The 11,282-nt window shown below is 67.8% G+C and overlaps 4 protein-coding genes across 4 annotated transcripts in view; 3 read left to right on the plus strand and 1 right to left on the minus strand.

Annotated features, from left to right (window-relative positions):
• CHLNCDRAFT_136239 (hypothetical protein) overlaps window positions 1-1,430 on the minus strand; it is a gene marked incomplete at both ends in the record, with an annotated part of 5,782 nt that extends 4,352 nt beyond the window's left edge. Inside the window, 3 exons of the mRNA XM_005846141.1 lie at window positions 279-863; window positions 1,184-1,286; window positions 1,369-1,430. Coding sequence (XP_005846203.1) covers window positions 279-863; window positions 1,184-1,286; window positions 1,369-1,430 — 750 coding nt within the window. The remainder of the gene's footprint in view (window positions 1-278; window positions 864-1,183; window positions 1,287-1,368) is intronic.
• Window positions 1,431-3,661: 2,231 nt separating this feature from the next.
• CHLNCDRAFT_53480 (hypothetical protein) lies at window positions 3,662-5,439 on the plus strand (the record flags this gene model as incomplete). The annotated part of the gene is made up of 8 exons (XM_005845999.1): window positions 3,662-3,719; window positions 3,762-3,810; window positions 3,952-4,096; window positions 4,229-4,285; window positions 4,486-4,595; window positions 4,768-4,939; window positions 5,046-5,141; window positions 5,287-5,439. The coding sequence occupies 8 exons, from the start codon at window positions 3,662-3,664 to the stop codon at window positions 5,437-5,439; spliced, it is 840 nt and encodes a 279-aa protein (XP_005846061.1).
• Window positions 5,440-6,091: 652 nt separating this feature from the next.
• On the plus strand, window positions 6,092-8,859 carry CHLNCDRAFT_53481 (hypothetical protein; the record flags this gene model as incomplete). Its single annotated transcript, XM_005846000.1, has 11 exons — window positions 6,092-6,157; window positions 6,386-6,444; window positions 6,547-6,782; window positions 6,925-6,973; window positions 7,083-7,221; window positions 7,410-7,475; window positions 7,579-7,641; window positions 7,818-8,083; window positions 8,128-8,293; window positions 8,423-8,521; window positions 8,701-8,859. The coding sequence occupies 11 exons, from the start codon at window positions 6,092-6,094 to the stop codon at window positions 8,857-8,859; spliced, it is 1,368 nt and encodes a 455-aa protein (XP_005846062.1).
• Window positions 8,860-9,616: 757 nt separating this feature from the next.
• CHLNCDRAFT_36297 (hypothetical protein) overlaps window positions 9,617-11,282 on the plus strand; it is a gene marked incomplete at its 5' end in the record, with an annotated part of 2,082 nt that continues 416 nt past the window's right edge. Inside the window, 6 exons of the mRNA XM_005846001.1 lie at window positions 9,617-9,673; window positions 9,801-9,940; window positions 10,128-10,216; window positions 10,387-10,490; window positions 10,677-10,853; window positions 11,091-11,214. Coding sequence (XP_005846063.1) covers window positions 9,617-9,673; window positions 9,801-9,940; window positions 10,128-10,216; window positions 10,387-10,490; window positions 10,677-10,853; window positions 11,091-11,214 — 691 coding nt within the window. The remainder of the gene's footprint in view (window positions 9,674-9,800; window positions 9,941-10,127; window positions 10,217-10,386; window positions 10,491-10,676; window positions 10,854-11,090; window positions 11,215-11,282) is intronic.

Genomic DNA, 11,282 nt, shown 5'->3' on the forward strand with positions numbered 1-11,282 from the left:
AAGGCGGGTCCCATGGCCAGCTGCGCCGCCGTGGCCGCCAGCATGCCGTTCATCTGCGGCTGGCCGTTCATGGGCAGCCCCGCGCCCATCAGGTGCGCCAGCTGGCCGTTCATGCCCGGCATGCCGCCCCCCAGCAGCTGCTGCGTGGCCTGCTGCTGCAGCGCCGCCTGGTAGGCTGCCTGGTAGGCCGCCTGATACTCGGCCGCCTGCATGCCGCCGTGGCCGCCGGGCGGGTGCGGCAGCTGCTGCGCCGCCTGCGCCTGCAGCGCCGCCGCCACCGCCGCGTTGGCGGCCGCGGCCGAGAGCTGGGGCGAGGCCGCGGGCAGCGGCGGCGAGGGCGAGTGGCCCATATGCGGCGGCGGGGTGGCGCCGGCCAGCGCGTGCGCGTGGTGCGCCAGCGCCTGCAGGCTGCTCAGCGCGTCGGCCTGCTGCTGCGCGGCGGCCGCGTGCTGCGCGGCCAGCATGGCGTGGGGGGAGGGCGAGGAGCGATCCACGCCCAGCTGGCTGAGCGCGTGCAGCACCGAGGGCGGCACCGCGGGCGTGCTGCCGGGGCGGTCCATGGGCGGGCCCCCCATGCCCTCCATGCCTGCCGCCGTCAGCAGCGGGTTGGGCGCGGGGCTGGAGGCGTGGTGGCGCAGCAGCTGGTGCGCCAGCTCGGGAGACAGCCCCGGAGGCAGCCCGCCGCCGTGCCCCGGCTGCGGCGCCAGCAGCGGCAGCTCGCTGTACAGCGTGGGGTTGTCCAGCGGCGGCGGCAGCTTCTTGCCGCTGGCCACCTGGGCGCGGTAGAAGCGGTCGTAGTCCTCGTCAAGACGGATGTCCCCCAGACCCAGCTTCTGATCCCCGGCCTGGCCGTGGAGCTGGGTCTGCAGGGAGACGGGCGGCGGCGGCCGGGGTCAGCAGCCAGCCGCGGCAGCCGTGCAAGCAGCGAGGCACGCAGCAGCAGGCGCAGGCGAGAGCGGCGGCCAGCCTGAGAGGCAGGCCGGCTCTGCTGGCTGCAGCTCTCCCCCGCCGCGGTCGGGCGAGCGGCAACCGCTGCTGGACCCAGCCGCTGCTGGCTCCGGCTGCGCCCGCTCCAGCAGCCATGCCGCCTTGCGTGCTGCCGCCCAGCGCACCACGCAGGTGCTGCTGCCGCACGCAGCGCAGCAGGCTGCCGGACGGCGCAACGCATGCAGCGGCGGCGCACCAGCTGTGCGGCCCAGCGGTCATCCAGGTGCGGCGGCGCGGATATGGCGCGCGGTATGTCCAGCTCGTCCAGCAGGCCCGCCACATTCTGGTTCAGGTCGCGCCTGCGGGGAGCAATGGTGCAGGTGTGGGCATGAGCAGCGTGGGGCGGCGGCTGGGTGGGGTGTGCGGGCCGGGATGTCTCACCAGTTGGGACTGCTCAGCGCTCCAGGCTGCCCCCCGTCAGCCCTGCCGCCTGCTGCAAACATGACCTCCTGCTCCTGTAGCCCTCTCACTCAGAGCTCCTTCCTATGCGGCCATGGCGGCTCTCTGCGACGCTGGTAAGCAGCTTATGCTGCTGACTGTCAGTGGGGGCCGCCGCGGCCTCCCTATTTCAGTTGCCGAGCCATCCCACGGCGACCGACCCTGGCACGCTGGGAGTGCAGCCAAATTGAGGTTGCAGGGGGCCGCCTTCTCAATCCCTGCATCGCTGCCACCGCCATGGGCACCGCCCAGGCCCCTCAAACCTCTGCCGCCTGCCGCACATGCGTTGGGCGCCGAGGATGGCAGCAGCCGAGCAGTCCAGCGAAACCCCATTCAATGCTCGCACCAGCACGATCAACACTGCCGGTCAGCTTGCAGGGGGGCGCGGGCAAAGAGCCCGCAGTGGCGCCGGTCTGACATCCCATCCCGCCGGGGCGGGAGCCGCTTGATTGGCGCCCCGCACGGCAGCAGCCAACTTCTGGCCAATGTATGGATATCGTGCTGAAAACGTACCCTGGCCGCTGGGTCGAAATGGTCTGTCCCATTGGCATTGGTGCGCAGCGTTGTTCCGCAGCTGGCAACAGCCGAGGCGCGCGGGCTCGTCGGGGCTGCCAGGTGCAGGCAGGGCTGTTTCATGGTCGCCCTCGTTCATGTTTTGGCGCCCCAGCGAGGAGATGCACAGCAGTTGCGGGGCAGTGCCGATCTGTGCTGTGCCTGTCCAACAGCCGCAACTGCCACACCCGGCACTCGACCGCGGCATGTTGATCACCCAACACGTCGCTGGCGAGACCGCCGCTGCAACTACACAACTGGTGTGAATGTGCAAATCACTTCATGAACAGAGCGAATCCCAGCCCTTCACCCACCCATGCTGGAAGGCCGCCCGCATGCGACTGCACACCTGGCGATGCTGCGCACCTGTCCAGGCTCCAGGCTGGAATCCTCCGACAATCGCCCCTAGTCCTTCTTTATCTCTCAAATTGTAGGGCATCAGTGCTGCCGAGCGCGGTCAGGCCAGGGGGGGCCAGCTGGGCTCCAACATTGGCCGATGCCATGCTCGTTGTGGTGGTTGCTGTCACCACTGTGCCTGCTCGTGATCGTCCACCAGGTGATCTGGGGGCAGGTCCGGGGCCTCCTCGCTCCACCCAGCTGCCGGCCGCGTAACGCGGCCATGCATGTGTGTCCCCTGCAGTACAGTTGTTCCCAGCCCAGCCCTTGCTTGCCTGGGCTGCGCACTGCGGGCTGCCAGCCTGACAGAAGCTCACGGTTTGGGTCGTGAATGAGCTGAGGGAGGCTATGCCATCTGACGGTGGCTGCAGGTCGGAGTGGAGCTGGCGGCGGTGAGCCGCGGAGGGCGGCTGCCGCTGGCGGCTCGTGTGCAGCATCAGGCGACCACAGCAGCAGCAGGCGTGGTTGAAACTGGCGGTAGCAGTGCGTTGCTGAGCCGCAGGGTGCTCACACAAACCCAAACCGCAGATGAGCGGGAGGCAGCGGCAGCTCGTATCGCGGCCGCCACCGCCGCTGCCAAGGGCCCCCGGCCCCCGCCGGCCCCACTGCGACCCCGCATGCCGCCGCGCCCACCACCTGCCACGCCGCGTCGGCAGCCGCCAGCGATGCCACCCACTCGTCCAGCCCTGCGTCCCCCACCGCGCAAGCGCGTGGTGGCGACTCCCCCCCGCCCGCGGAGGCCGCCGGCGGCGGCGAGAAAGCCTCGGGCGCTGCCGCCGCCGGCAGTGAGGAAGCCGCAGGCGCTGCCGCCGCCGCCAATAGCCGTGCGGCCGTGGATCGTCGTGCCTCTCCCTTCGCCGTCCCCTCCCTCACCTCGCCCTCCATCACTACAGCCACCACCCCTCGCACCGCCACCACCGCCGCAACTGCAACAACCACCACCGCCACAACTGCCACCACCACCGCCGCCACTACAACCACCGCCATCTCCCAAGGCCCTTCCGCCACCACAACCGCCTGCGCCTCCATCCCCACCGGCGCCCCCCTCCCCACCAGCGCCTCCCTCACCTCCCCGGCCCCCACCAACCCCGCCTTACGCCTGGCAGCCCTTGACCGAGGTCCAGCGGGACAGGGCCGACCACCTTGTGTCCATCTTTGAGGGAGCCTCGCTGGAGCCCCAGTGTAGGTCTTGCCTGCCGCCGGCTGCCACATCACCTCCGGCTGTCCCGCCCTGTACGGGAAGCAGCAGCATGCACACCGTGCGATTAAAAAGTGGTTGGTACGCCCCATGCCTGCACAGCTAGCCAGCTGGCTGCATGGAAGCAGCCTGCAGCGGGTGGCTGATGGTGTGTCGTGTCCGCCTCCCTGCCTGGCTCGACCTGCTGCAGACGGATTTGCTGAAGAGCTGGGGGATGGGCGGGGCATCACCTTTGGCAGGTGGGCGGGGGCAGGCAGGGCAAGAGGAGGCTGGTCGGCCAGAGAGGGACAGGCCAGCCCAGCCAGCGAACACCAGCGCTGTCCCGCCTGCCTGCGCCTGAGTGCCTACCCGCCTGGCGGCACCGGATGCCCGTGGTGCAGGGCTGGGTTCACCACGGGGACGGGCGACGGGCTGGTGGTGGTGCAGCGGTATGCGGACCTTAAACCCGAGAACAACACCCTGGCTGAGTACCTGCCGGCCCTGAGGCACATCGTCCGCCAGCTGCGCGCGCTGGAGGCCAGCTCGGTGAGCCGGCAGTGGCTGGGCTGGCGTTCGGCAGAGGCGTGGGGGAGGCTTGGTGGCTGGCATGTCAGGCGTGGGTTGCTGCAAGGGTGGTGGTGAGGTGGAGCTCACGCGCATGCTGCGGTTATGCCGCAGAGCCATGACTTCAACGGCACCATCGATGACCTGGAAGGGCTGGATGGCTTTGCCGAGGTGGGCAGCTGTGGTGGTCAACCAGATGGCGGCTGCATGCAGCACGTTGGCCATCCCTGTAGCCGCATGGTCCATTGCTCACCAGGGGTTCACTGCCTCCTCAAGCACCAACCCTCACCAGCCACCAACACACACACACACACACACGTTACTGGCGGCTGCTTACATGCACTTTTGCTGGTCCCGCTGCGTGCCTGCAGGCGGTACGGGAGCTGGGCGGCGACCCCGAGTTCCAGGCGGTACAGGACATGACGCTGCAGGCGCTGTACTTTCAACCCTCCCAGCGCGCCGCCCGCGCCCTGGGCCTCAAGTGAGACCAGTTCCCGCGCCGCTGCCTGCGGCGTGAATGTCTGCCTGCCTGCCTGGTACTCAGGGAAGTGAGAATGGCTATGCCCCTGGCCAACTAGGTTGGACCGACGCGCCGCGCCCTGCTCCACTTGTGCTGCGACTGCCTGTGTGCTGCTGCCGTGCCCGCCTGGCAGGTACGCCCTGTCCAAGGCGCAGCTGTACGACGCCTGGGTGCAGCACGGCGCTGCCGACGCCGAGGGCAGCCACAGGAAGTTCCGCAAGGCCGCCAACGGCATCGTGGCGTGGGTGAACGAGGAGCTGGGGGGCACGCCGCTGACGGGCGTGAACGAGACGCTGTGGCTGGAGGTTGGTGGGCGGCCCGGGGGTGGTGCTGGCGGCGCGCCTGCCCCGCCGGCAGCGTTGGCAGTGCCAGGGCCAACCCTTCCACCCCTTCGGCCACCCGCTGCCGCAGACCTACCTGGCCCGCCGCAAGTGGGTGCTGGACAATGCGGATGAGACGTGGCAGGACAGCACACCGCGCGTGGACCTCTACCGCTGGCTGCTGGAGGTGGGCCGGGCATGCCGGTGTGGTTGGCTGCCCCTGCGCAACTGCGGCCAAGCTCCTGCCACCCAGATGGCACCGGTAGCACCTTGCGTGCGCATGCCCGACACACACAGCTCCCTACTCCCATGGCTTGCACCCTGGCCTGCAGTTGAAGGCTCGCGGCCTGGACAAGCCTATCCGGCTCAGCTGGGCCAAGTGCCAACTGACTGAGGGGGTGCACCACCGCGGCCCATGCACCAACCAGACCTCCGCCGCGTATGCCGTGGGCGGCGTGGACTATGGAGACTTCTACATACCCTGATGCCCCTGCCACCGCGCTGGCACCCCTGCCTGCCCTCATTTGGCCCATGGCTGGGCGCTGGTTGTGTGTGTGTGGGGGGAGGCAAACCTGATGCCTCGCCCCCCTTGGTGCATGCCTGAAAGTTTGTGTGTGTGCGTGTGATCAACCTCGTTATGCTGAAATGAATACTTCACGTGTGCTGTGAGCATCCATGCTCTCCTGCTTTGTACTAACAAGCGCCGCATTGGCGCGCTTCCAAACCGCCGGCCCATGCTGTGCTGGAACAGATTTTGTTCTATAATCAATTTATTCGTCTTTGTCTTTTCTTCGTATTCTCTACTGTCCCTGATCCCTCCCCACAATCACCTTCAGCGCATTCGCTGGGTGACTCCGCCCGCCAGGCCCCGCTTTGCACATCGCCGCTGCCGCCATTATCTTGGCTGCTGCCTTCTGCCAATCATTGTTCAATGGGTGCGCGTGCCTGGGGGTCTGTGGGCCACCCAACAGATCGTGCTGCTTTGAATATGTGCCACGTTGGCCACTGGCCTGAATCCTGCACTACATGAAACCAGATCGAAAGGCGCCACCCAGCACGATTTTGGCTTACAATCGCCGCAGTACGTTCGATTATGCACCCGCAAGTCTAAGAACGAGGCGCCTGCAGCGGGGCTGAATGGCAGCCCCCGCTCCCTGCGTCCCCCTGGTCTGCGCGGCGCTGGTGTGCTTGATGGTGGTCCAGGTGGGCGCAATCCGCTGGCACCGACGCCACCGGCCCAGGGAGGGGGCAGGGACTCTGCATGCCCCTGACATGCCGCACGAACTCCCTGTCCCCCAAACTGTTTGGGGCCTCCATCGGAGTTCAAGTTGATTGATTTTGAAGCCCGTGCTCCTGCAGGTCGCAGCTGCGAGGGTGGGTCTCAGCAGCAGCGATGCCGCCGCTGCCGCCTTGCCGGCTGATGCCCGGCAGTTGCCCCTGGAGCCCTTCAGGACACTGCCGCTGCAGCAGCGCAAACAAATGAATGCTAGGTGGGATTGGGCTGCCAGTACACATGATGCTCGTATTCTCCTGCCGGTGCCCAGCGCCCTTGCCTCATTGAGCATGCTGCTGCCGCTGCTTGCTCTGTGTAGGCTGCGCCGCTTGCGGCAGCTCTCAGACGAGGCGCAGGCCCGGATAGAGGCTGAGCAGCAGATCGCACAAGCCACAGCGCTGGTGCTGGCTGCCCAGCAGCCCAGCCCGCCGCCGCCCGAGTCTCCGCCGCCGCCACCTCCGCCGCCCGCGCCCTGGCTGCCCCTGGCGCCAGCACAGAGGGCCCAGGCCGACAAGCTGCTGACCATTTTCGAAAATGCGTCGCTAGAGCCAAAGTGTGAGTGAGGCGCTGTTGGCTGCACCTTGCTCGCGCTGCCTAGACTTCAGCCACATACACCCCAGCGCTGCCCGGGAGGCAGCCAGGCAGCCAGCGGTGTTGAAAATTGCAGCCCCTGCTGTGCCCGCTCACCTGCCTGCAGATGGGTATGCCGAAGTGCTGGGGGATGGGCGGGGCATCACCTTTGGCAGGTGGGCCGGGGCAGGGCAGGGCAGCTGTGAACTGTAGTGGCCTCCTGCCAGTGCTGCGTGCCTGATGGACTACGCCCGTCACAGACCTGCTGCGCTCTGCCCTGCGCAGGGCTGGGTTCACCACGGAAACAGGCGACGGGCTTGCGGTGGTGCTCAAGTACAAGCAGCTGAAGCCGCAGGACAACACCCTGGCGCGCTTCCTGCCCGCGCTGGAGCGCCAGCGACTGTCGTCGGGTGGAGAGGCGCAGGTGGGGCCCTCTGGGGGCTGCATGCATGGACGTGACAAGATGCTGTGGCAGCCGCGAGGGGAGTCGGCAGCACGGCCAGCGCCTTGCCTCTCCAGCAGCTTGCCTGGCCTCCAACAGCAGCCACCCGCGGGGCGGGCCCGGGCTGCGCCCTCTCCAAACCTGATGTGCTGTGTGTGGGCTGCCTGCAGGTGCGTGCAAACGTGAGCACGGCTACGAATGCCACCGCAGGCCGCAACCAGACAGAACTCATATCGGTGAGCCCGCCCCGCCCCGCCACAGCGCCTCTCTGCTTTGCTATGCCCCGGCAGCCGGTGCTCTGATCTGACGCGCTGCTGGGTGTGGCGTCCCGTGCTGCAGAATCCAACTGTGTCGCTGTCGGCGGAGAGCACCGACCTGGCAGGCCTGGAGGGCTTCATCCAGGTGGGCGCCTGCAGCCCCGCAGCGACTCGCCCCGCAGCACAAGCGGCAGCTGCGGCCCACCTGACGTGACCTGCGGGGAGCCGCGGAGTGCGGCCAACTCGTGGCTCTGCTCCCCCCGCCCTGGCCTAGTTCCCTGCCGACTCACGCCGCCAACCGCCCGCCCATTGTGTATGCAGGCGGTGCAGCAGCTGGGGGGCGACCCCGCCTTTCGCCAGGCCCAGGACATCGGCCTGGAATACTTCTACTTCAACGCCTCGCAGAGAGCGGCGGAGGGCCTGGGCCTCAGGCAAGCCAGGCTGGCTGCAGGCCGGCTGGGCCACCAAAGGGCATCACTCGCGGCACATGCGCGGGGACTGGGGACGAGAGCCTGGCTGCGGCCAGGGGAGAGGAGCAGCCATTCTCTCCTCGCTCCCTGCGCTGTACTGACCGCCCCCCCACGCATGTTCCCGCACCCTCACACACACGCATGCGCTGTGCTGCCTGCAGGTACGCCCTGTCCCAGGCCCAGCTGTACGACGCCTGGGTGCAGCACGGCGAGGCCGCGCCCGACTCGCAGCAGCTGGACATGTCCGCCAACGGCATCGCGGCATGGGTCAGCCAGCAGCTGGGCGGCTCGCCCAAGCAGGGCGTGAACGAGACGGCGTGGCTGGAGGTGGGGGCGGGCGCGCCTGTGCTGGAGCAGCAGGGCTGCTGCCACGATGTGGGCTGTGCTGCGTGCGTGGTGGGGCCTGGGGTGCAACATGCCGGTGTGCTGATCCCCCCATCCGGCCTCCCTGTGCAGATGTTTCTGCGCCGCCGCCTGTTTGTGCTTGAGAACCGGCCCGAGTTTTCGGCCCGCGACAGCCGCCCGCGCGTGGAGGTGTTTTCCTGGCTGCTGCAGGTGTGTGGGGCCCAGCCCGCCAGCGCTGCGTGCGTGCTGGCCTTGCCACGGAGTGCTGGCAGGCAGGCGCCATGAAGGGATGTGGGGCACTTGCCAGGAGGGCAGCATCAAGCTTGCCAGGCTGCGGCACCTTCCTCCCACTGAACCCGCCCCGGGAGGCCATGCAAGCTGCGCTGTAGGCTGGAAACCTCCGCATGGACAAGCCCATCCAGCTGAGTTGGGCCAAGTGCCAGCTGACGGCGGGGGTGCACCACCGCGGCCCCTGCATCCCCCAGCCCGCCCAGGCATACTCGCTGGGCGGCGTGGTCTTTGGAGACTTTCTGGTGCCGCTCGGCTGAGCCCCTTGAGCTTGCGGGGCAGGCGCGGCGAGGCGGCGCAGCGGGCCCTCAGCGGTGGCACCCAGCTCCCTAGCGCAAAGTGAACCCCCGCCAACCAACCCAACCACCTACCCTACGGCGACCTTTGCACCTGCGACCGTTGGTTATCGATCCCCTCTAGCATTTTCTTGTACTCTCTTGACAACTTCCCTCCAATTATGTATGTACTCCTTGTTGTGCTCGCCCTGCATCGGCACATTGCCGCGGCGCTGCTGTTGCTTGCAGATCGTTAGGTAGCCCGCTCCAGATTTTGTTCAGGGCCATTGCACCCTCACGCTGACTTTTCGCTGCATATGTAGCTCTGTTTTGAAATCTTAGACGACTCTCAACGTTTACTCGCTGCCTGGAATGCCATTATACACTGCTCTGCCGTTGCACAGTGCTGTGCAATGCACGCTCATCTCCTCGCTTGCACTCTCTGCCCGACTCCTCCTTTTGTAAGGGTTACCCAGCTCCTAAGGGACAGGTGGAGCCAAGATGAACATCTTGTGGGGTCGGGCAGCCTTCCTTTTATGCAGAGCTCGTCTTCGGGCCACACATACCTCGACGGCCTTCCAGCGCCTGCGCCCTGCTGTGGCCCGCGCAGCACAGCGTGCCCTCAACTTTAGGTCCGAGCCCCCTGGTTGTGTGTGCAGCGAATAGAACCTGCTCCGCCTTGTTGCTGCCTGTGCCCTCGTGATCGCACTAGTTACTTGGCAGCGCAGCACAACCTCGCGAGATGGCCCTGCGCCGGGGGCCGGGATTGACGGCGCTGAGCCGCACCAGGGCGGCCAGGGTGCGCCGCCGCCCTGCCGCCCTGCCGCGCCCGCCCCCTCCGCTCGCTGCCGCTGCCGCCGCTCGCGCATATGCCCTCGCTCACCCCGCCCCTCGCGGCCCCTCCGCCTGCCTCGCCCATGGTGCAGGAGCAGTTCAAGAGGAAGGGCGAGGAGGTGGCTGAGACCAAGGCTGCTGTGATGAAGGCGCAGATGGCGCACTTCAAGGCCAGCCTCGAGGAGTTTGCGCTCAAGCACAAGGCAGACATTCGGCGCAACCCAGAGTTCAGGTGCCTGCCTGCCTGGCCCCTGGCCAGGCAGGGTGATGGCTGGTCGGTGTGTGCGCATGTAGAGAGGGAGGGAGGGAGGTGCTGCTGATGCGGGGTACTTCCTCGCGTGCTTGCTGTCAGCGGAGCGGCCCCCGCTGGCGACGCCCCGGCCTGTGAGCACCGCGCTTCGCGTCTGCCTTGTCTGCAGGGCTCAGTTCCACGCCATGTGTGCCACGGCAGGGGTGGACCCTCTCGCCTCCAACAAGGGCACCTGGAACAAGCTGCTGGGGCTGGGAGGTGGGCGTCCGGGCTGGCGCGGGAACCTCTGCGCCTGCTTTCCTCTGCGCCTGCCAGAGATGCTGCCTCTGCCATGCGGAGTTTTGCCCCCATCGCCACCACCACTGCACACATGCACACAAACCACACCTCCCTGCCCTCCCAAACCACACCTCCCTGACCCCCCGCAGACTTTTACTATGAGCTGGGGGTGCAGGTGGTGGAGGGGTGCATCACATCGCGCCCCATCACAGGCGGCTTCATCGAGCTGTCGCGGGTGCATGAGTATGTGCGGGTGCGCGGGTGCTCGCCAGCTTGCGCAGCCCAGGCAGCCAAGCCAAGAGCAGCCAGCCAGCCAAGCCAAGGAGCGCTCTCCTCTCCTCTAGCCCTGCCCTGCCCCTGCCCTGCCCTGCCCTGCCCTGCCCTGCCCCCTGCCCCGTGCTCTGGCCACCCTCCCTTCCCCCTGCCTGCCCCCTCGCAGCGGCGGCGCGGGTCCCGGGCAGATCCCGTGAGCGAGGATGACCTGCTGAGAGCCATCGAGAAGCTGCAGGGCCTGGGCAGCGGGTTTGGCGTGGTGCGCATCGGCAACCGCTCCTTTGTGCGATCTGTGCCCACCGAAATCAGCACAGACTCAAACACGCTCATAGAGCTGGCAGAGGTGTGCGTGTGGGCGGGGCTGTGGGTGTGGGGTGGGGTGGATGGACGGTTGGGGTGGGCGTTGTTGGTGCCGTACTGCACGTGCCCGCTGTGCTGGTCTGCACGCCTGGTGGCTGGGCGGAGCGGGCCAGCGGGCACGGGGCGTGCCCAGCCGGGCTCCTGCCCACCTGCCTGCCTTCCTGCTGACACCCTGCCCTGCCCTGCCTTGCCCTTCCCTGCCCTGCCTGCGCCCGCGCAGCGGTCTGGCGGCTACTTCAGCCTGGCGGATGCAGTGGCGGCCACCGGGTGGCAGGAGGCGCGGCTGCGGGATGCGCTGGGGGCCATGGCGCGGGAGGGGCTGCTGCTCATAGACGACCAGCCGGGTGTGTGCCGGTGTGTGTGTGTGTGTGTGCGCGCGCGTTTGGCTGTGTGTGTGGGGGGGTGGGGGGGA

Source organism: Chlorella variabilis, assembly GCF_000147415.1.
Source record: "Chlorella variabilis unplaced genomic scaffold CHLNCscaffold_15, whole genome shotgun sequence".
In the NCBI taxonomy this organism is placed as follows: domain Eukaryota; kingdom Viridiplantae; phylum Chlorophyta; class Trebouxiophyceae; order Chlorellales; family Chlorellaceae; genus Chlorella; species Chlorella variabilis.